At 44.0% G+C, this 25802-nt stretch overlaps 1 protein-coding gene across 1 annotated transcript; it reads left to right on the top strand.

The window, feature by feature from the left end:
- The first annotated feature begins 11107 nt into the window (after positions 1–11107).
- Positions 11108–14322, top strand: LOC123086511 (protein SMAX1-LIKE 3). Its single transcript, XM_044508271.1, has 3 exons — positions 11108–12469; positions 12596–12794; positions 12909–14322. The coding sequence occupies exons 1-3, from the start codon at positions 11151–11153 to the stop codon at positions 14049–14051; spliced, it is 2661 nt and encodes an 886-aa protein (XP_044364206.1). The 5' UTR covers positions 11108–11150; the 3' UTR covers positions 14052–14322.
- The last annotated feature ends 11480 nt before the right edge of the window (positions 14323–25802 follow it).

Genomic DNA, 25802 nt, shown 5'->3' on the forward strand with positions numbered 1-25802 from the left:
CACTTGGTGCATAAGGTGGCTAGCGGGTGCCAGTCTCTCCCACTTTAGTCGGAACGGATTCGATGAAAAGGGTCCTTATGAAGGGTAAATAGCAATTGGCATATCACGTTGTGGTCTTGCGTAGGTAAGAAACGTTCTTGCTAGAAACCCATAGCAGCCACGTAAAACATGCAACAACAATTAGAGGACGTCTAACTTGTTTTTGCAGGGTATGCTATGTGATGTGATATGGCCAAGAAGAATGTGATGAATGATATGTGATGTATGAGATTGACCATGTTCTTGTAATAGGATTCACGACTTGCATGTCGATGAGTATGACAACCGGCAGGAGCCATAGGAGTTGTCTTTATTTATTGCATGACCTGCGTGTCATTGAAGAACGCCATGTAAACTACTTTACTTTATTGCTAAACGCGTTAGTCATAGAAGTAGAAGTAGTCATTGGCGTGACAACTTCATGAAGACACGATGATGGAGATCATGATGATGGAGATCATGGTGTCGTGCCGGTGACGATGATGATCATGGAGCCCCGAAGATGAAGATCAAAAGGAGCAAAATGATATTGGCCATATCATGTCACTATTTGATTGCATGTGATGTTTATCATGTTTATGCATCTTGTTTGCTTAGGACGACGGTAGTAAATAAGATGACCCCTTACAAAATTTCAAGAAGTGTTCTCCCCTAACTGTGCACCGTTGCTACAGTTCGTCGCTTCTAAGCACCACGTGATGATCGGGTGTGATGGATTCTTACGTTCACATACAACGGGTGTAAGACAGTTTTACACAGCGAAAACACTTAGGGTTAACTTGACGAGCCTAGCATGTGCAGACATGGCCTCGGAACACGGAGACCGAAAGGTCGAGCATGAGTCGTATGGTAGATACGATCAACATGAAGATGTTCACCGATGATGACTAGTCCGTCTCACGTGATGATCGGACACGGCCTAGTTGACTCGGATCATGTGATCACTTAGATGACCAGAGGGATGTCTATCTAAGTGGGAGTTCATAAGATGAACTTAATTATCCTGAACATAGTCAAAAGACCTTTTGCAAATTATGTCGTAGCTCGCGCTTTAGTTCTACTGTTTTAGATATGTTCCTAGAGAAAATATAGTTGAAAGTTGATAGTAGCGATTATGCGAACAGTAGAAAGCTTATGTCCTTAATGCACCGCTCAGTGTGCTGAACCCCAAACGTCGTTTGTGGATGTTACGAACATCAGACATACACGTTTTGATAACTACGTGATAGTTCAGTTAAACGGTTTAGAATTGAGGCACCAAAGATGTTTTTGAAACATCGCGAAACATATGAGATGTTTTGAGGGCTGAAATTGGGATTTCAGGCTCGTGCCCATGTCAAGAGGTATAAGACCTCCGACGATTTTCTTAGCCTGCAAACTAAGGGAGAAAAGCTCAATCGTTGAGCTTGTGCTCATATTGTCTGAGTGCAACAATCACTTGAATCGAGTGGGAGTTGATCTTCCAGATGAGATAGTGATGTTTCCCCAAAGTCATTGCCTCCAAGCTGCTAGAGCTTCGTGATGAACTATAACATATCAAGGATAGAGATGATGATCCTTGAGGTATTCACGTTGTTTGACATCGCGAAAGTAGAAATCAAGAAGGAGCATCAATTGTTGATGGTTGATGAAACCACTAGTTTCAAGAAGGGCAAGGGAAAGAAGGGATACTTCATGAAACGGCAAATCAGCTGCTGCACCAATGAAGAAACCCGAGGTTGAACCCAAACCCGAGACTAAGTGCTTCTGTAATAAGGGGAACAACCACTGGAGCAGGATTACCCTAGATACTTGGTAGATGAGAAGGCTGGCAAGGTCGATAGAAGTATATTGGATATACATTATGTTAATGTGTACTTTACTAGTACTCCTAGTAGCACCAGGGTATTAGATACCGGTTCGGTTGCTAAGTGTTAGTAACTCGAAATAAAAGCTACGAAATAAAAGGAAACTAGCTAAAGGTGAGCTGACGATATGTGTTGGAAGTGTTTCCAAGGTTGATGTGATCAAGCATCGCACGCTCCCTCTACCACCGAGATCGGTGTTTGCGTTGAGCATAGACATGATTGGATTATGTCTATTGCAATACGGTTATTCATTTAAGGAGAATAATGGTTACTCTATTTATTTGAATAATACCTTCGATGGTCTTGCACCTAAATAAATGGTTTATTGAGTCTCGATCGTAGTGATACAAATTTTCATGCCAAAAGATATAAGATAGTAATAATAGTACCACTTACTTGTGGCACTGCCATGTAAGTCATAATGGTATAAAACGCATGAAGAAGCTCCATGTTGATGGATCTTTGGACTCACTCGTTTTTGAAAAGTTTGAGACATGTGAACCATGTCTATTGGTGTATACGCATGAAGAAACTCCATACAGATGGATCATTTGGACTCACTTGATTTTGAATCACTTGAGATATGCAAATCATACCACATAGGCAAGATGACTGAAAAGCCTCGGTTTCAGTAAGATGGAACAAGATAGCAACTCGTTGGAAGTAACACATTTTGATGTGTGCAGTCCAATGAGTGCTGAGGCATGCAGTGAATATCGTTATGTTCTTACTTCACAAATGATTTGAGTAGATGTTGAGTATATTTACTTGATGAATCACGAGTCTGAATTATTGAAAGGTTCAAGTAATTTCAGAGTGAAGTAGAAGATCATTGTGACAAGAGGATAAAATGTCTATGATATGATCATAGAGATGAATATCTGAGTTACGAGTTTTGGCACACAATTAAGACATTGTGGAAATTGTTTCACAATTAATACCGCCTGGAACACCATAGTGTGATGGTGTGTCCGAACATCATAGTTGCACCCTATTGGATATGGTGCGTACCATGATGTCTCTTATCGAATTACCACTATCGTTCATGGGTTAGGCATTAGAGACAACCACATTCACTTTAAATAGGGCACCGCGTAATTCCGTTGAGATGACACCGTATGAATTATGGTTTAGAGAAACCTAAGTTGTCGTTTCTTAAAAGTTTGGGGCTGCGACGCTTATATGAAAAAGTTTCAGGTTGATAAGCTCGAACCCAAAGCGGATAAAATGCATCTTCATAGGAAACCCAAAACAGTTGGGTATACCTCCTAATTCAGATCCGAAAGCAATATGGATTGTTTCTACAATCGGGTCCTTTCTCGAGGAAAGTTTTCTCTCGAAAGAGTTGAGTGGGAGGATGGTGGAGACTTGATGAGGTTATTGAACCGTCTCTTCAACTAGTGTGTGGCAGGGCACAGGAAGTTGTTCCTGTGGCACCTACACCAATTGAAGTGGAAGCTTATGATATTGATCATGAAACTTCGGATCAAGTCACTACCGAACCTCGTAGGACGACAAGGACACGTACTACTTCGGAGTGGTAAGGTGATCCTGTCTTGAAGGTCATGTTGCTAGACAACGATGAACCTACGAGCTATGGAGAAGCGATGGTGGGCCCGGATTCCGATAAATGGCTCGAGGCCATGAAATCCGAGATAGGATCCATGTATCAGAACAAAGCATGGACTTTGGTGGACTTGCCCGATGATCGGCAAGCCATTAAGATAAATGGATCTTTAAGAAGAAGACGGACGTGGATGGTAATGTCACCGTCTATGAGGCTCGACTTGTGGCGAAGAGTTTTTCACAAGTTCAAGGAGTTGACTACGATGAGATTTTCTCATCCGTAGCGATGCTTAAAGTCCGTCGGAATCATGTTAGCATTAGCTGCATTTATGAAATCTGGCAGATGGATGTCAAGACAAGTTTCCTTACTAGTTTTCGTAAGGAAAGGTTGTATTCAATACAATCAGAAAAGTTTTGTCGATCCTAAGGATGCTAAAAGGTATGCTAGCTCCAGCGATCCTTCTAAGGACTGGAGTGAGCATCTCGGAGTTGGAATGTATGCTTTGATGATGATCAAAGATTTTGGGTTTGTACAAAGTTTATGAAACTTGTATTTCCAAAGAAGTGAGTGGGAGCACTATAGAATTTCTGATGAGTATATGTTGATCAGAAATGATGTAGAATTTCTAGAAAGCATATAGGGTTATTTGAAAGGTGTTTTTCAATAGAAAACCTGGATTAAGCTACTTGAACATTGAGCATCGAGATCTATAAGGATAGATCAAAATGATTAATAATACTTTCAAATGAGCACATACCTTGACATGATCTTGAAGGTGTTCAAGATGGACCAGTCAAAGAAGGAGTTCTTGCCTGAGTTGTAAGGTACGAAGTTAAGACTTAAAGCTCGACCACGGCAGAATAGAGAGAAAGGACGAAGGTTGTCCCCTATGCTTAAGACGTAGACTCTTCAGTATGCTATGCTGTGTACAGCACCTGAAGTGTGCCTTGCCATGAGTCAGTCAAGGGGTACAAGAGTGATCCAAGAATGGCTCACAGGACAGCGGTCAAAGTTATCCTTAGTAACTAGTGGACTAAGGAATTTTCTCGATTATGGAGGTGGTAAAAGAGTTCGTCGTAAAGGTTACGTCGATGCAAGCTTGACACCTATCCGGATAGCTCTGAGTAGAGAGACCGGATACATATAATGGAGCAATAATTTAGAATAGCTCCAAGTAGAACAGTTGTTTGGAATAGCTCCAAATAGAGCGTGGTAGCTGCATCTAGGAGATGACATAGAGATTTGTAAAGCACACACGGATCTGAAAGGTTCAGACCTGTTGACTAAAACCTCTCTCACAAGCAACATGATCAAACATAAAACTCATTGAGTGTTAATCACATAGTGATGTGAACTAGACTACTGACTCTAGTAAACTCTTGGGTATTAGTCACATGGCGATGTGACCTGTGAGTGTTAATCACATGGCGATGTGAACTAGATTATTGACTCTAGTGCAAGTGGGAGACTGTTGGAAATATGCCCTAGAGGCAATAATAAAAGTGCTATTATTATATTTCCTTGTTCATGATAATTGTCTTTTATTCATGCTATAACTGTATTATCCGGAAATCGTAATACACGTGTGAATACATAGACCACAATATGTCCCTAGTGAGCCTCTAGTTGACTAGCTCGTTGTGATCAACAGATAGTCATGGTTTCCTGGCTATGGACATTGGATGTCGTTGATAACGGGATCACATCATTAGGAGAATGATGTGATGGACAAGACCCAATCCTAAGACTAGCACAAAGATCGTGTAGTTCATTTGCTAGAGCTTTTCCAATGTCAAGTATCTCTTCCTTTGACCATGAGATCGTGTAACTCCTGGATACCGTAGGAGTGCTTTGAGTGTATCAAACGTCACAACGTAACTGGGTGACTATAAAGGTGCACTACAGGTATCTCCGAAAGTATCTATTGTTTTATACGGATCGAGACTGGGATTTGTCACTCCGTGTAAACGGAGAGGTATCTCTGGGCCCACTCGGTAGGACATCATCATATGCGCAATGTGACCAAGGAGTTGATCATGGGATGATGTGTTACGGAACGAGTAAAGTGACTTGCCGGTAACGAGATTGAACAAGGTATCGGTATACCGACGATCGAATCTCGGGCAAGTAAAATACCGCTAGACAAAGGGAATTGTATACGGGATCAATTGAGTCCTTGACATCGTGGTTCATCCGATGAGATCATCGTGGAACATGTGGGAGCCAACATGGGTATCCAGATCCCGCTGTTGGTTATTGACTGGAGAACGTCTCGGTCATGTCTGCATGTCTCCCGAACCCGTAGGGTCTACACACTTAAGGTTCGATGACGCTAGGGTTATAAAGGAAGCTTGTATGTGGTTACTGAATGTTGTTCGGAGTCCCGGATGAGATCCCGGACGTCACGAGGAGTTCCGGAATGGTCCGGAGGTAAAGATTTATATATAGGAAGTCCTGTTTCGGCCATCGGGACAAGTTTCGGGGTCATCGGTATTGTACCGGGACCACCGGAAGGGTCCCGGGGACCCACCGGGTGGGGCCACCTGCCCCGGGGGGCCACATGGGCTGTAGGGGGTGAGCCTTGGCCTACATGGGCCAAGGGCACCAGCCCCAAGAGGCCCATGCGCCTAGGGAACCCTAGAGGGAAGAGTCCTCAAGGGGGAAGGCACCTCCGAGGTGCCTTGGGGAGGATGGACTCCTCCCCCTCCTTAGCCGCACCCCTTTCTTGGAGTAGGGGGCAAGGCTGCGCCTCCCCCTTCTCCCCTGCCCCTATATATAGTGGAGGAGAGGGAGGGCATCCATACCTGAGCCCTTGGCGCCTCCCTCCCTCCCGTGACACCTCCTCCTCTCCCGTAGGTGCTTGGCGAAGCCCTGCAGGATTGCCACGCTCCTCCATCACCACCACGCCGTTGTGCTGCTGCTGGATGGAGTCTTCCTCAACCTATCCCTCTCTCCTTGCTGGATCAAGGCGTGGGAGACATCGTCGAGCTGTACGTGTGTTGAACGCGGAGGTGCCGTCCGTTCGGCACTAGGATCATCGGTGATCTGAATCACGACGAGTACGACTCCATCAACCCCGTTCACTTGAACGCTTCCGCTTAGCGATCTACAAGGGTATGTAGATGCACTCCCCTTTCTACTCGTTGCTGGTCTCTCCATAGATAGATCTTGGTGATACGTAGGAAAATTTTGAATTTCTGCTACGTTCCCCAACAAGTCGGTCTACTAATCTTGGACGTGATGCATATATATTGATCATTGCCTTGGATATCGGCATAATTATTTAATCTTCTATCAATTGCCCAACCGTAATTTGTTTACCCACCGTGTGCTATTTCTTGGGAGAAGCCACTAGTGAAATCTATGGCACCCGGGTCTATTCTTTATCATATTTGCTTTGAGATCTATTTTTATTCGCTTTTATTTTCAAATCTATTATTCCTAAAACCCAAAAATACCTTGTTTCACTTTTTTATTACTTATTTTATTTCACGTTTTATCGAGAGCTATTTATCCAATCTATCACAAATATTCTCGAGTCAACTTGCCAATTTCTGGCAGCGTTACCTAGGAGGGATTGACAACCCCTCTTACGCGTTGGGTTGCAAGTATTTGTTCTTTGTGTGTAGGTGCCATTTACATAGTGTTGCTTGGTTCTCCTACTGGATTGATACCTTGGTTTCATAACTGAAGGAAATACCTACCGTAGTTGTACTGCACCATCCCTTCCTCTTTGGGGAAATACCACACAGTTTCAAGCGACATCACAAGCGCAATGAAATCAACGGTCACGTATTCCTATTTTCAAGAATAAGAACATCATTTATTCTACACAAAGGTTTCTTAATGGTGGAATCTGCTAAGTGCAAATTAAGAGAACATTCATCTATATTGGTAAAACCTAGCGCATCACATACATATTTTGGTATTGTGGAAACGCTACCACTCAAATCACATAAAGCATTGCACTCATAATTTTTAATTTTAACTTTAATAGTAGGTTCCCGCTCATCATACAATTTCCTCGGTATTGAAACATCTAATTCTAGCTTTTCTTCTAAAGCTTTCATCATAGTTTCTACGATATGTTTAGTAAAAGCCTTATTTTGTCCATAAGCACTGGGTGAATTTAGCATGGATTGCAACAAGGAAATACACTCAATTAAAGAACAACTATCATAATTAAAATCCTTGAAATCCAAAGAAGTGGGCACATCACTCTTTAAAGTTTTGACCTCTCCAAACCCACTTTTGTCAATTTTTTCATTAAGATTTTTACCCTCTGAACAATGGGACGCCTTGTAGCTAAAGTTGACTCATCTTTAGTACCATTTTCATCAAGTTTTATATTTCTAAATAAAGATTCAATGGGTGAAACACCAATTACTTTAATATCTTCATCATTACAATGATAAAAGTCGGGCAGAATCACTTTTTAAAGAATTTTTGCTTAGCCCTCAACCTAGCGGTTCTTTCTTTACTTTCATCAATTGAAACATAGAGAGCTTTAATGGATTCATTAATATCAAGCTTGGGTGGCAAAATTTTAGATTTTAGATTTTCCACATCATGAACAATTCAATCCATGCTACTAAACATATCATCAAGTTTACTCAATTTTTCCTCTATCATAGTATTGAAAACCTTTGAGCATTAAAAATTATTTAATATTACTTTCAAGATCAGAGGGCATCCTATTATATTGTTACTACTACTACTACTACTACTACTACTACTACTACTACTACTACTACTACTACTACTACTACTACTACTACTACTACTACTACTACTACTACTACTACTACTACTGTTATTATTATTATTATTATTATTATTATTATTATCATTATTATTATTATAAGGATTGCCATAGGAATTTTGCCATAATTATTAGAGGAGTTCCCAGGAAACAACCTAGGATTAAAATTACCTCTATAAGCATTACTATTGAAATTGTTCCGCGAGTCAAAATTCACATCTATGAGATCATTATTTTGCTCAATCAAAGTAGACAATGGCACATCATTAGGATCAACATGATCACTCCTACTAGCAACCATTTTCATAAGCACATCTACTTTATCACTCAGAGTACTAATTTCTTCAACAGAATTCACTTTTTTAATAGTACGAGTTCTTTCAGTATGCCATTGTGAAGGATTTGCCATAATATTATCAAGAAAATCTGTAGCTTCTCCTAGTGTGATTTCCATAAAAGTACCACCCGTGGAGAAATCTAAAAGATTTCTAGAAACAAAGTTCAATCCAGCATAATTTTTTGTATGATCCTCTATAAACTTAAGCCATGAGTAGGGCAATTTCTTATCATTAATTTCAATCTCTCCCAAGATTGGGCAACATGTTCATGCTCAAATTGTTTAAAATTCATAATTTTATTTCTAAGAGAAATAATTTTTGTGGGAGGTAAAATACTTGGCAATAAAAACATCCTTATACTTATGCCAAGAATCAATACTATTTCGTGGCAAGGATGAAAACCAAGTTTTAACACGATCTCGTAGTGGGAAAGGAAATAATTTTAATTAGAAAATATAATTATCCACATCTTTTTTTTTGCATATCACATAATTCAACGAAAGTGTTAAGATGGGATGCAACATCTTCACTAGGACTACAAGAAAATTGTTCTTTCATAACAAGATTTAACAAAGCGGCATTAATATCACAAGACTCCACACTAGTGATGGAAGGAGCAATTGGAGTAATAATAAAATCATTATTATTAGTATTGGAAAGATCACGCAACTTTGTATTTTCTTGAGACATCACGACAAAGCAAGCAAACAAGCAAAAGGGCAAAGATCCGGGCCTTTGGCTTTCGCCCGAAGAGAAAAGATCCGAGGGTGGCGGACACGGGGCTCCACGACAGCGCCTAGGAGGTGAAACGACGCCCAAAGACGTCGATGCCGCTGGCCGGCAAGAACCCGGCAAGTTTTCACCTTGAGCACCCGTCATCACCGTCACCCTCGGCAACTGAGAAATCAATACAATGATAATACAGCTGAGTGGGCCAGTTGTTGCATGAATCTTAGCAGACAGTGACTGGCTGGATAGCCGCCGCTAGGTCCGGTTACCGCACAAAACTACTTTGCGTTGTTTGCATCAAATGTAAAGAGCAATGCATTTTCCTTTAAGGGCATCTCCAACACTGGCCCGTAAATTTGCTTTGGCATCTATCCACGGACAGGGGACCAGTCCGCAGACACTGATGCGGGAGCCGACCATCTGCCGCTGCCCGCATACATTTCAAGCCGAGTTTCAATAACCGGACAAAATTCATGCAACACGTGGATTTCATCATACTTCGGATAGAAAATAGTACAAATCATCCATACATGGCATGCAAATAAGTGTAGTACAACAATAGTTCAAATTCAACGAGATTAACAGATTCTATCGTCTTACATGTACTGCCCCTTCAGCTTCATCCAACAGTGCTGCATAAATGGCCATCCCTTCATCCTGTGGTATATCACGACAACGCGTGCAGGCTACACAATGTGTAGAGCAAAATTGAATTAAAGAATGAATCAATCAACAAGTTGAGCAAGAAGAAGCAAAACTTACGATCTCCTCCTCTGGCGCGCGCAGTGGACACCTTGCCCCCAGCATATCAATCGCCTCACAAAACTTGGTGACGGAAGTCTGGATGGTGTACCATTGATACGATAACAACCTCACATTGCGATCATGGATGATGTGCATGTTGTAGGGTCCAGTGTAGTTTCGCGCATGAAACGATTCATGCACTTGTTGTCAGAAGGTCCCCTCTGCTCCTGCTTATGAAGCTCGCGGTTATGTCCAACCACGCATGGCACAACAACTCATCCTCCATGGTAGAGTACCTCGCCATCCTTCATACTCCAAGAAATGACATGGCGTTCGAAAATAAGCTCAATGATATTTGACCGAACACCTACAAGGTGTGGTGACCACCATGGACCTCGTCAGTAGTGGGGTGGAATGTACTTGCCTACGGACGTGTCCTGGGTGGAAGACGGCGTCGTACAAGGTGAGCGGGTGTGTCGGTGTTGGTTGCGGAGGTCCAACAATGCCTGTGTGTCGGCTAGAGAGGTATAGCGGCAACGCCGGAGGAGTGTGCGGATGCGAAACAAGGGGAGGAGAAGGGCCGGATTGGAAGAAAATGGGACCGAAAGGGTTTTTTTGGTGGGCCGGAGATGTTGGGGGTCCTACGTGTCTGTTGTCCGGACTTCGGTAAAGCCCCCAATTTTGTCTTCGTTTTGCGAGAAAAAGTATGACCAGATCGGTCAATGGACCTATACAGGCCCGCATTAAATGACATAACACGTCCGGACAACGCGATCCGGACATATGCGGATGGTTTAAGCGTGGGAGATGCCTAAGCCCCCACATGCTTTGCACATTCCTTAACAGAACTACACGACACCTCCGGCCAATTGCACCCTACGCTGCACCAAAAAGCAGAAGGTCACCACATTTTCCAACGCGCACAAGATATATAGAGAGAGGGGGATGATTACAACGCTAATTAGACATCTTAACACGTATGATAGCACTACAACGAAGGTACAGCGACAATAACCTACAATATCCGTGCTCAACTTTCTGCCACGACACACGATAGTAACTGGACTGGACTGGCACAAGGCTGGTATATATGACCAAAAATTAACACAGACCAACCCCACTCCATGCCACTTACTACTAGTCTAGCTAGCACAAGAAGAGAGAGCGGGCTAGCCACGCCAGGTAGATTCAGCAACGTACGCACGTATACCAGCTTTCTTGCAAAGATGCGTGCCGGCGGCTGCGCGGTGCAGCAGGCTCTGGCGCCGGAGGCGGCGTCCGTGGTGAGGCAGGCGGTCACACTGGCACGGCGGCGCGGCCACGCGCAGGTCACCCCGCTCCACGTCGCCACCGCCATGCTCCTTCCCCCGGCGCCGGCGGGCCTGCTCCGCGCCGCCTGCCTCCGCTCCCACTCCCACCCGCTCCAGTGCAAGGCCCTCGAGCTCTGCTTCAACGTCGCGCTCAACCGCCTCCCCACCTCCGGACCCGCCGCCATGTTCCACGGCGGCGCGCACATGCAACATCATCACCACCACCGCGGCGCCTCCGATGCACCCGCGCTGTCCAACGCGCTCGTCGCCGCGTTCAAGCGCGCGCAGGCGCACCAGCGCCGCGGGGGCGCCGGGGACGGCGTCCAGCAGACGGCCGCGCCGGTGCTCACCGCCAAGGTCGAGCTGGAGCAGCTCATCGTCTCCATCCTCGACGACCCGAGCGTGAGCCGCGTCATGCGCGAGGCCGGATTCTCCAGCTCGCAAGTCAAGGACAACGTCGAGAAGGCCGTCTCCTCGGCGTCGCCGTCGTTGGAACGCGCGGCTAACATGACGACGACGAGCTCTATTAAGGAGTCCAGAGCGAAGTCGGCCGGCGGCGACGACGCCATGCGCGTGCTAGAGTGCATGGCGAGCGGGACGAAGCGGTGCTTGGTCGTCGTCGGCGAGGGCGCGGAGGCGGCCGTGAAGGCCGTGATGGACAAGGTGAGCAAGTCGGAGCTTCACCACCGGCACCACGAGCGCCTCAAGAGCGTCCAGTTCGTGCCGCTCTCCGTCACGTCGTTCCGGCACGCCACGAGGGAGCAGGTGGAAGCCAAGACTGGCGAACTCCGCGCGCTCGTTTGCGAGGCCCGCGCCGCCGGTAAGGGCGTCGCGCTCGTCGTAGAGGACCTCGCCTACGCGGCCGACGCCTGGCACAAGAGAAGAGGCGAGCATGTTCACGGCGGACACTCACAGTACTACTGCCCCGTTGAGCACGCCGTCATGGAGGTGAGTGGCCTGGTATCCGGCGACTCTGGCTCCGGCGGCGGAAGGTTCTGGCTGCTAGGGTTTGCGAGCCGCACGGTGTTCATGAAGTGCAGGGTCGGGCAGCCGTCTTTGGAGGCCGTCTGGGGGATCCACCCCCTCGTCGTGCCAGACGGCGGCAGCCTCGCGTTAAGCCTCAGCTGCACCATGTACGTGCTTAACTACAAGCTCGATCGTGGCTACTTGGAGTCTTCGATCGTTTAACATTGCGTCGATTTTTTTACGAATTATTAAAAGAAAGTTAATTCCTGATTGATTGATTTTCGTTCGTGCAGTGAGGCACAGGCTAGCCAGCAAGCAGGAAGATCGATAACGGGGTGGCCCTTGGTCAACGGCGCGGCCATTACCGGCGAGAGCGAGCTCACTTGGTGCGCCAGGACGCCGTCCCCGGAGCCGAACATACCGTCATGGCTTCGCCGGTACCATGACCCATATCACACCACACCGACGAGCAGCAGTACCAGTCTTCAGCAGGTACGTATATGCACGCACAAAATTAACATGTCACGGGAAATAATTATTTACTAGCATGGCAACGGAATGTTTCCTTGGCTAATTAAGCATCTGCACATTTTTCTGTGCATGAAGTTGCAAGATCTATGGAACCCCGTGCGCAATTGGTCAGCAACGCACCACCATACATCGGAGCTAACCTTGAGCTTCTCATCCCCTACATCACCGGCAGCTTCTTCCCTCTCCGGCTACAACAACAACCCGATGACGATGAGCTCGTCCAAGCCTTGTCATCCCGAGCCGAGGAAACCGTGGCCGCCGTCAAACCAAGGGCACGACGGTCCGGCCACAAGGGCGGAGGCGATTCGTGATCTTCCTCGGTGGCATAATACCGAAATCGCTTTCCCAGAATCCATTACGGTTCAATCCAATTCACCCAATGGTCACGGCGGCGGTACGGCAGATCCGGAGCCGCGGCGCCCGAAGTTCACGGAGCTTACCGCAGAAAACCTCAAGATCATGTGTGGCACGCTCGAGGATTGCGTGCCGTGGCATATTAAGGACATGGCAGCGGGCGTTGCCAGCGCTGTGCTCCAACGCCGGTCCGGCATGGCGAGGCAGCGAGACACGCCGACGCCGAGCTCGACGACGTGGCTGCTCTTCAAAGGGAGCGACCGTGACGGCAAGAAGTCCATGGCTCTGGAGATCGCCAAGCTCGTCTTTGGATCCTACAATGACTTCATCTCCATGTCATCAGCCGGCTGCACCCCGGTTCACTCCAGTTCGAGCTCTGGCGAGCTTTCCGGCAAGAGGCAGAGATCGCCGGACTACGAGCATAGCTGCGCACAAAGGTTTTACGAAGCGATCCGCGAGAACCCTCGCCGGGTGCTGATGATCGACGATGTCGAGCAAATGAACCTTGAATCAGAGATCGGCATCAAGAAAGCGATTGCCAGTGGAAGGGCGAGGGGTTGCAATGGCGTTGAGATCAGTCTCGAGGATGCCATCGTAGTGCTGAGCTGCGAAGCATTCGACTCGAGATCTAGGGCTTCCTCTCCTCGGGTCGTCAAGCAGAAGGTCATATGCGACGAGGAATACAGTGGCGGCGTGGAGAAGGGGGTGATGAAGCCGCCATGTTTTAGCTTGGATTTGAACGAGTTCGCCTCTGGTGATGATGAAGGACATCAGGAGGAAGAGGGATTGGATAGTGACGTGGAGATATGTGATGTTGTGGATGGTGTTTTCTTCTTCCGATTACCGGGAGATTTGTCACATTAGCTTGCTTTTCATCATCTTGTCAACAAATTAATTAACCTAGACCCCAGAACCGTTGGTTTTTCCCATTTGGTATTTTATTATTTTCCTTAGACTTAAACTTATAAATAGCCATCATCTCATGTACAAGAGGCAAAGCATATGTATATTGGTGTTTGGTCTTTCATTATGGCTCTGGCACTGGTACAATTTTCTCTTTGATGTTGTATCATCTTCTTTCTTAATAAATTCACATGTAGCACTTCTTCATGGTTCGGAGAAGCAAGCGAGCTATTTCTCCTGGTTCTGTCAAAATGTTCCCTACATGCATGTTTATATGAAATCATATATCGACAACAGAATTTGTTTTCTATCGTCTCCTTGATTTTTTTTTACGTTATGCCTTTCCACAAAAATAACTCATTTAAATTCCTACCACATCATTTTGTGTGTGGCTCTTGACTAAGATAGTATGTTTGATATCTGTGTGCCTATTCAATGGGTTAATGAAATGATCACTTAATTTTCGTGGTTGTGCCAACATTGAAACATTCCTTATGAATTGAAAAGTCATCCGCTTCTCATGAAACTTGTGTATTGTTTCAAACCAGAACTCACTCTATCATTTCGATCCATTGCTACTTTATTGACGTGATATAAGCTCTAGAGTATGTAAATCGCCCCCCCCCCCCCCCTCCCACTCCCCATGCCCCCTCTAATTGCAGCCTTGTGAAACTTTTACGCATTAAGAAAACAAAAATGCTACACCTACGAAAACGTTACGTACGTTTACGAAGCCTTCCAACTAAACTAAACATCACCCCCCCCCCCTCTGATTTTCAGGGGGTGGGCCCCTCACTTCCCTAAACACCAATACCAATACTCCACATTGGTTATTATGTAAACTATGTAGAAATCTTTACGTAAGTCTAGCATTGCTCTTAAGAAAATATTGGCACATTTGATCCCTTATTAATTATGATTAGGTGACGGATTTTACCCACATCTATTATTTCTCCAAAATGATAAGGTGGTCCCATGTGTCAAGATCACATGGTAGCTGATTAGACATACATTTCAAGTTTGTATTTGCTACTTGCAGGGGAGGGGGGGGGGGGTGCCCACTACTATTCAACAAAATTAACACAGTTTTGTCGAATTTGATTGGGATTTCATGAAATTGGACATAATTTCGGACGCCACTTCGATTGTCTGCCATTTAGCTCTCATGTCATTCTAACAAGTTGATCCATGTTTTCGGTTTGGAAAATAATAATAATATGAGGGTAAAAGGTAGTCGCAATGTCACAACTAAGAGTAAAATGTGGCAAGTTATATATGTTAAATGGGATAATCGTTGTCGCAACACACAACTAGGGTGTGGCAAATAAATATTACTCTAAATACTAAATTGACATTTTGATTAAATTTAGGCATCATTTCCACTCTTTAACAAATTAATTGAAGTATTCATTGGGAGTAATTAAACAATGAATCTGGCTAGTTAGTGTTAAGGGTGAAGATAAATACAAATAAAATTAGACATGCATGTAGTGCAGAAAAATAATTTAGCCTATGCATCGTGTTGGACTCGTAAAGCAGTCTTATTATCTCATAATAATTGATGTCTTGCATACGGATGGCGGGATAGGTAATTGTTTAATGTTGACGTGGTCTGTCGAAACATGAATTGCAATCAGCAGCCATATATGCTGCGTTCTGCTCCCCACAAGGTGGAAATATATGTTTAATTTGTTTGGTGCCATGATATTATTCTGGTCTCGTGGAATCATCATGCACCCTTCTTACTGGAGCCACCCTTTTCAAAGCGATGAGGAACCTAATTAGCACACCTTGAATTGTATATATGATCAGGCAATTAATAGATTAGCAAGTGCTTCCCACGACATCGGTCTCACCCAGTTTGACAATCATTTCGCCACAATTATACATGTTACCAAGCCCTAATTTACAACATATGGGTCATATTTGAAAATGATGTGTTTATGAGCTTTTGGTGCTATCATGGAGACCGAATTAGGTAGATATGTTGGGATGCATCACGTAAGGTGAAAAGATGTTTATTCCTGCAAGCAAGTTCTTCAAAAGGGAAAAAGGGTCCTCGTCACCAAAGCATTTACCAAGAATTTTAGCACGCACCAGAACAAATCGTTGTCCAATGCAGATGGAAGTACAATGTGTTGTCTTGGGTGGATGTGCTACATGTGGAAATGTGGTTCCTATAATATTCCTGAACTTTGGTATATATAGGTTTCCCAGTCAATCCATTTTGATCGTAAAATGTAGGAAAAAATCATAGATGGCTGCCGTTACTCCTTATATGATGCACTATTTGTATACTCCTCAAAGTCGATCCTACGTGTGTGTATTAATTTACCGTATGATGCATACGTATCCATTCTATGTGAAAAAAGGTTGGCCCGTGCTTGGCTTAACAGTTCATGTATATGTAGTACTCCCTCCGTTCACAAATATAAGGTGCTCTAATTATTATTTTTCTGAGTTGGGTGTATATAGACACGTTTTTGTGTGTTTGTTCACACATTTTGTTCGTACGTAGTCCATATTAAAATATCTAAAACATCTTATATTTGTGAACAGAGTGAGTACATTCTTACAGTGCATGTAGAGTGTATATATTATTGTATCGCCATTGATGATATCACTAATGACTTCGGGGTTGTAGAAAGGTGAAGGCACTTTAGAAGGCAAGGAGAGCAATCTTTACTAAGGAGATGACCTAAAGTTGTGTTTGCTTTTAGTGTATGGTGATGCCATTTGAGTAAAAGGATCCTCCTTTTCGTGCTTTAGATTTTCCAAATCCACATTCCTACCCATCTCAAAAGTAGTGGGTGTCAAAAGCTAGCTTAACATGAGGGGAATTTAAAATAAAGTTTAGCTAAAGATAAGCATCCGGCCCTTGGTCATTAGAGACCCTAAAGTTTGGTGCTTTAGAATCCTGGAAAGACTCTCTCTCTCTCTCTCTCTCTCTCTCTCTCTCTCTCTCTCTCTCTCTCTCTCTCTCTCTCTCTAGCCCATCAAATCTCACTACAAAAATTCAAGAAACAAGTGTAAGTAGAGAATGACGCGTGCAACTTTTCATAGTTAAAAACTGACATCCGTTGAAACAAGTGTAAGAGAGATTATATTGCATGCATGTGTGTATCTTTACCAATCTTTCTCACATGCTTATCTATTCTTTCCACAAACTAGCACACGTACTGTTTACATAAATTACTGCGCGTATCGATCCCATGATGCTTTTGTGTTTTTTCACTCTCATTTCCATTTTTTCTTGTCTCAAAAGGTGAGAAGAGCTGGCACTACTTTCTTCTCAAAAGGAGCATCATCTATTGATCTCTCTACATCCATCCTGAACGTACGTGCGTATAATACGATTAAAGATGCGTCCTTGTGATAATTACTCTCGACACCTTACTCTTTTGCATGTAAAGTGCTCGCATTACGGTATTTTTAAACAAATGGAGGTCCATAGATAAACAGTTCCAACGCAAATAAGAATAAGAAGCATAAAATAACGCCACATTAGCACGATATGTTCATGCATGCATACCGTTTCATATTGGGTGGCCAGAAATCGACGTGCACCAATTAAGTGGTGAGTCTCTAAAATGTTCATACATGCATTGTTATATTAGTTGGAATTCATATTAGAGGAAATTCCACAAGACACATAAGATCTGCCTACTACAACAAAAATAAAACACAGTTCTACGGAATTTTAATTAATACTCCGGTCTCTAGCAATAATGGCTAACAAAAAACAGAATCATGCAGATTAATCTGTTGACTTGAAATATTACAAGCGGGGCCCACATGTAGACGGCCGAGGAGCAGTGTTAGAGCCAAAAAAAATGTATTAGCAAGGCCACCAGTTGTTAAACATGTTGGGGAGGGTCAAACCAATGGAAAATAGGCTTTTAGTAGCAACTAATAATGACTAATCATATGAAGAAAAGTGCATGTTGGCTCGGGCTCAGGCCCCTCCTGGCCACCCCTATCTCCGCCACTTCGGAGGAGCCCAACATTGGCGCCAAGCTCCTCCCGAGACTGAAGCTAACTTCTTTGAGCGAGATGAGCCAATAGAAACCCAACACCGTGGCGAAAATAACTAGTCGTGACGGCGGGCGGCCTTGTTAGCAGAAGATTGTGGTGACGGGCTACCGCCTCATTGGGTGGCTTCACCTCATGCTGCTTCTCACACACACGAAGGTCGGCCATCCAGGGAGCCTCCACATGGTAACCATCAACCGGGAAGCTATGATGTGAGGCAGCCACTAGCACCACTACAATGAAAGAGGGCCTACCTTGCCGAATTCGGGTAGGAAGAAGGGATCATGGCAGATGGGAGACTTGTCTGGAGGGGGCAAGGGGTCATAATGCCACATTGCGCGTCGTTGCCCCATCACCTCTGGTTGCCGCTTTCATGAGGGTCACTTAGTATTAGGAACAATCCTCAGAGGTAGTTGCTCCCAAATACTTTCGGCAGCCTCTTGTAAACTAACACATGCGATTTTTTTGGGGGAAACCTAACTCACACAATAATATTGTAAAGAAAACTCATTTAGTGTATAAAATGGAACAACCTTTAAGAATTATTTGAGGTGATTATGATAAAAGCCCACTTCTAAGAATTGTAGGCCAGAGGCGGGTTTGTAACCAAAACCACCTCTAGCACCTTACTAACCACAAGTGTGTGCATGTCTCTCACCCCCGCCATTGTTATTTCTCCCCCTTCATGCTCTTCTCTACCCAAACTGCGGCGCACAAACCCTAGGAGCACCGCTGCTACCACCTCTACTTCCATGGCCAGTAGTGCCATCACCGTCTCTAGATCTAAGAGCTCTTCATCGCTAAGAATAATCCCTCGTCGCCACCACGAGCAATGTGGTCATTGTCATCTTCGACGAGCGTAGAAACCAAGCCATCTAGCCATCCCCGTCAATCCAAGGTACCCCACCACTGAAGCGGTATAGTGCACTGGCATCGCACAATTTGCCGAATTGGGTGTGCGGCGGATGGTATGCCAAGCCCCACCATCCATCGCCCCAATGTGGTTGCTACTGCCACAACAATGAGGTGCTCATTGAGGTTGGCTGACAGATCCTAGGATGAGAATGTCGTGACCAGTGTCCTCCATAGGCATGATCCATTGAGGCGTCCGTTGATGTGGTTGTCATCTGTTCCCGCCCGGTCCTGGGAGAAGAAGGCCATCGATGACCCCATCACCACACGTGGCGAGCTCATGCATGGTACCGGCTTTTGTGCCTATGAATATGTTTAATTAGAGTTAGTTGATTGGTAGTAATGCTTATGCTAATTTTGTAACATATTTGTTGTGGGGTTAGGTAATTAAGTTTACTTTGAGGTTAATTAGGTGCATACCGTTAATTTAATTGTAGGTATGCATATAGATACATTTAAATAATGTAGCTGTTAATAATGATGGTCATCTGGATCCCAAACTTGGTAAAACTGGTACATGTTCATGTATCCTAAACTTCACCATGTATATGTTCGTTTACTTACACTGGTACGTGTCGGTGTTATACAAACGGTTTTTAACCCCTTTCCGCGACGGTGTTCGGAACCGTCACCTAGTGAGTGACTGCAATAGGTGGGTCCTTCCCACATGATCCAGAAACCGTCGGGGGTATGCCCTCCTGGCACACACGCTCGGCAAAGTGAGGTCGTGTGCGACCGGCGAGCGACCAAATACGGTTATACATATAGTAGTTCTAAAAAAATACAATTATACAGGCGAAATCATTTTTGGTCATAAGTACATCCCACACAGTCAGTCCCCGCTAAACATTTTCGTTCGTATATACATCTCACCCAGTCACTCCAAGAAAACCGTTTGTGCAAGGTGGCGTAACGCAAACAGTTTTCAAGAGAATGCCATGTGTGATTGTTCATTGATCCAATACGGTTTATTCCTAGAAACTGTGTGCGTTGCCTGAGGTCATCGCCCACAGTGTTTTCTCAATAACCGCTTGCAATAGGAAAACCCAATTAGTAGTCTAATTGGCCAATTAGCAGGCTAATTTCCCTTTTATTAATAATCCATTTACTAATCTGGTTGACATTCATATTAAGCACATAATATATTTCATTTCCATATTAAGGAAGAAGGATTTCATAATTGAAATATATCCGAGTATACAAAATGATATAGCTTCAGCACTCAGCTACCCTCTTACACAACTACACCAGCACCAAGTTTCACATGCAACATCTAGAACCTTTTGAAATTAACATCATAGACGGTACATAGACAGATGCATCTCATCTGGAAAACTGCTGAAGCGGAAGGAGAATATTGAGCCTTCATTCATGTTGAAGGTCTTTGCAACTTTAGGCCAGTACCTGTGGATGATTGACCGTCCATCCTTTGACCTCTTCAGGAACACTTCAATATTGAACCGTGGGTGTTGTATGAAAACTTTCCTCGCCTCCCGATCAAAGAGGTGGTTTGAGAGGTAGTCATCAGTGGACTGCTTTAATTTGGAAAGGCTGAAAACAAGGATATGCATAAGTATCTTCTCTATATTGAAAATGAAGCAAAGAAATAAAAAAGGCAAGGTATAATAGTTAGTACCATCTTGTAAACCTCAGTACTTCCCGTTGTTTCTCTGCAACACATATAAGGTAGTTAGTTATCAGGTTAAGTAAGGGTTCACATGCTATTAGTAAAATATGTTGATGATAAATAAGCACATTGTAGATTCATCAGATTAATTCAAGCCACACGGAAACCCATTTATCCAAACCAAGCATGATTAAGAACTAGGAAATATAGCACTTGTATATATTTCTCATGTATTAACTGCAGCCAAATTTGGTTTATTCCTCACATGGTATACAATAACAAAATGCAGCCACAACAATTGAACATCGCATTGCAGAATTAAACCAAGCAGTTAACTAAACACCACAACAAATGAACCAAACATTAACTGAGCACCACATTGCACATTATAATATACTTCTAATAGAAGATCAGACAGTTAACCAAATCAAGCATGATTAAGAACTAGGAAATATAACACTTGTATATGTTTCTCATGTATTAAGTACAACCAAATTCAATTTATTCCTCACGTGGTATACAATAACAGAATGCGGCCACAACAATTGAACATCGCATTGCAGGATTGAACCAAGCAGTTAACTAAACACCACAACAAATGAACCAAACGTTAACTGAGCACCACATTGCACAATATAACATACTCGTAATAGAAGATCAGATAGTTAACCAAACCAAGCATGTTTAACAACTTGGAAATATAGCAATTGTATTTGTTTCTCATGTATTTAGTACAACCAAATTCGATTTATTGCTCACATGGTATACAATAACAAAATGCACGCACAACAATTGAACACCGCATTGCGGAATTGAACCAACCAGTTAACTAAACACCACAACAAATGAACCAAACATTAACTGAGCACCACATTGCATAATATAACATACTCCTAATAGAAGATCAGACAGTTAACCAAACCAAGCATGCTTGACAACTTGGAAAATTGCACCCTGAAGAATGAACATCACATTTGCAGAATTGAACCAAATAGTTAACTGAACACCACATTGCACGACATATAGAACATATACTCTAGAGCAGAAGATTGCATGGTAAAAGTAGATAGCATAATCCACTAGAATTTGTTAAGGAAATGCAGTAGCTAGAAAACTGAACATGGGTCCTTATAGTGAGCTAATAAGACAAGCTACTCCTCATTGTCGGAGATATCAATGACGATTGGCTCCTTGGACATGGAAGAGGGCGAGGCCTCCGCAACGTGGGTGCCCTCATCGTAGTGGTGAGTGATACGTCCATTTTGCATCATGCTTTTATATCGATATTTATTGCATTCTGGGCTCTTATTACACAATATTTCACAATATTTATGACGTTTCTCTCTTATTTTATAAGGTTTACATGAAGAGGGAGAATGCCGATAGCTGGAATTTTGGGCTGGAAAAGCAGCAAATATTAGAGACCTATTCTGCACAACTCCAAAAGTCCTGAAACTCCACGAAAGTCAGTTTTGGAATATATAAAAAATATTGGGCGAAGAAAGCACCAGAGGGGGGCCACCCACCATCCACGAGGGTGGGGGCACACCCTACCCCCATGGGCGCGCCCCCTGCCTCGTGGCCCCCCTGGCAGGCCTTCGGTGCCCATCTTTTGCTATATGAAGTCTTTCTCCCTGGAAAAAATAGAGAGGAAGCTTTCGGGACGAAGCGCTGCCGTCTCGAGGCGAACCTTGGCGGAACCAATCTAGGGCTCCGGCGGAGCTGTTCTGTGGGGGAAACATCCCTCTGGGAGGGGGAAATCATCACCATCGTCATCACCATCGATCCTGTCATCGGGAGGGGGTCAATCTCCATCTACATCTTCACCAGCACCATCTCCTCTCAAACCCTAGCTCATCTCTTGTATCCGATCTTTGTCTCAAAACCTCAGATTGGTACCTGTGGGTTGCTAGTAGTGTTGATTACTCCTTGTAGTTGATGCTAGTTGGTTTATTCGGTGAAAGATCATATGTTCAGATCCTTTATGCATATTAATACCCCTCTGATTGTGAACATGAATATTATTTGTGAGTAGTTATGTTTGTTCCTGAGGACATGGGAGAAGTCTTGCTATAAGTAGTTATGTGAATTTGGTATTCGTTCGATATTTTGATGAGATGTATGTTGTCTCTCCTCTAGTGGTGTCATGTGAACGTCGACTACATGACGCTTCACCATTGTTTGGGCCTAGGGGAAGGCATTGGGAAGTAATAAGTAGATGATGGGTTGCTAGAGTGACAGAAGCTTAAACCCTAGTTTATCCGTTGCTTTGTAAGGGGCTGATTTGGATCCACATGTTTCATGCTATGGTTAGGTTTACCTTAATACTTCTTTTGTAGTTGCGGATGCTTGCAAGAGGGGTTAATCATAAGTAGGATTCTTGTCCAAGGAAGAGCAGTACCCAAGCACCGGTCCACCCACATATCAAATTATCAAAGTAACGAACGTGAATCATATGAGCATGATGAAAACTAGCTTGACGATAATTCCCATGTGTCCTCGGGAGCGTTTTCCTTTATATAAGAGTTTGTCCAGGCTTGTCCTTTGCTACAAAAAGGATTGGCCCACCTTGCTGCACCTTGTTTACCTTTGTTACTTGTTACCCGTTACAAATTACCTTATCACAAAACTATCTGTTACCGATAATTTTAGTGCTTGCAGAGAATACCTTACTGAAAACTGCTTATCATTTCATTCTGCTCCTCGTTGGGTTCGACACTCTTACTTATCGAAAGGACTACGATAGATCCCCTATACTTGTGGGCCATTAGTGAGTTGCCTGAGTCGCTCCGGGCACCAACCTGCTGGCTCTTGAGATGAGGTAAGCACATGCATGCTGAGAAAACACCTCGTAATATTCGTCGAAGGCACCGACGTTGGCCTTGAGAAAATGCCACGAACTGTCGTTTAAAGCAGCCAATCGCGTCGCGGCATCAGCGTGCGAGGTGTCGATGGTGGACTCGACGGTGAGGTGCTCCTCCAAGATCTGGGGGTCGGCACAAATGGCAGCCATCGTGACCTCATCCGCGCGTGCGGCCATGATTTGCTTCTCCGCTGCCAAATGCTCCTTGAGATCCTGGCAATACTACGTGCAACATGGCTTAGGGCGGCACTTATTTGGTGGAGGGGTCGGTGATATGGGTGGAAGGTGTCGCGCTCGCGCCGGCGGTCGGGGCATGTGGGATGTCGAAGGAGGAGGAGGATGGGGGTCGGGTGTGGATTACCTGCCTGGATAGACGAGGCCGAGCAGCGTGAAGGAGGGTCGCCGGCGAGGAGGCGGCGCTGCAAGCAAGGAGTGAAGCTTTCAACTTGGAAAGGAAGGCAAAAACAGGAGAAATGTGGCTTTTGGTAAGGGGGAGGGGCGGGGAGGTAGATATTTTCGCGGAAGCCGAAAATTTGGAATCGCTTGAGCGAAAAAACTAGCGCGCAAAGTGTCATCAGACACAGTCCTTTATTTAGAGCAGGCTGTGGACTATAGCCGTCGCACCTTCTTGCGTAAGCCGTATGTGTACTATACTCTGATGGTGCTCCAAGATATTTTGTGCTGCATCTCACACGGTTGGTTATAATAAACTGTGTGGGATCTACTTGATTTTTCGTCTTGATTTGAATTCCATAATGGGGTCACAACAGCAGCGGGCGGTGTTTGAATTGCTAGACCTTTTATGTGCAGTGAACATGCAACTATATGTGTGTCGTAAAAGAATTGGAATTATTCAAGGTTCGTTTGGACATTTTATACATTAAATTGGTTTTGTAGCCATTTCAGGTGCACAATTCAAAATTAAACTACATGCACATGCTCCGGTGCACCAACATGGGTTGTAAAATCATATATGTGTCCATGGGTTTATGCTTATGTCCCATGCAAGAAATGGAGATGAATTTCGAACACCACTGCACCATGGCTCTCCGGCAAATGTTGACGTACTTGCTTTTTTAATTCTAGTAAATTGAAAAGTCGTCTGAAATTTCATGAAACTTGGCATGCTATCATGGAGCGGCATTAACATGTCGTGGTAAATTTTTTGTCCTATTTGGGGTAGGTTTGGGTATAAGCTTCTCATAAACCAGAGCTTCTCACAACAAGCGTGATGGTTTCGGTAGGGAACATTTCACCTTTCTAGACGAAACGATATCCGTTACATCTTCTTGATTTCAAATTTTTTTTCCTAGTGTCAACATAGAACAACTGGAGTGTTGTGTCAATTTTTGGGATTTTTCGGGGTTTGTTTGGACATTTTTATACATTAACTGAGTTTTCTATGCATTCATGTGCATAATTCAAATTTGAACTACATGCACATGCTCCAATGCATATAAACTAGTTGAAAAATCAAATATGTGTCCTTGGTTGCATGCTTAGGTCCCATGCAAGAAATGTAAATGAATGTCAAACACCCTGCCACCATCACTCGGCCGCAAATATTAAGATACCTGGTTTTTAAATTCTAGTAAATCCAGAACTCGTCAGAAATTCATGAAACTTGGCATGCTATCATGGAGGAGCATCAAAATTCCGTGGTAAAATTTTTGTCCCATTTGGGGCAGGTTTGGGGATATGCTTCTCACAAACCGGAGCTTCTCACAATAGGCCTGATGCTTTCGGTAGGGAACGTCCTACTGATGTCTACCACACAACCTTCTTCTTGTAGACGTTGTTGGGCCTGCAAGTGCAGAGGTTTGTAGGACAGTAGCAAATTTTCCTCAAGTGGATGACCTAAGGTTTATCAATCTGTGGGAGGCATAGGATGAAGATGGTCTCTCTCAAACAACCCTGCAACCAAATGGCAAAGAGTCTCTTGTGTCCCCAACACACCCAATACAATGGTAAATTGTATAGGTGCACTAGTTCGGCAAAGAGATGGTGATACAAGTGCAATATGGATGGTAGATATAGGTTTTTGTAATCTGAAAATATAAAAACAACAAGGTAACTAATGATAAAAGTGAATACAAACAGTATTGCAATGCTTCAAAACCAGCCCTAGGGTTCATACTTTCACTAGTGCAAGTTCTCTCAACAATAATAACATAATTAGATCATATAACAATCCCTCAACATGCAACAAAGAGTCACTCCAAAGTCACTAATAGCGGAGAACAAACGAAGAGATTATTGTAGGGTACGAAACCACCCC

This window comes from Triticum aestivum, chromosome 4A (genome assembly GCF_018294505.1).
Source record: "Triticum aestivum cultivar Chinese Spring chromosome 4A, IWGSC CS RefSeq v2.1, whole genome shotgun sequence".
NCBI classification, from domain to species: domain Eukaryota; kingdom Viridiplantae; phylum Streptophyta; class Magnoliopsida; order Poales; family Poaceae; genus Triticum; species Triticum aestivum.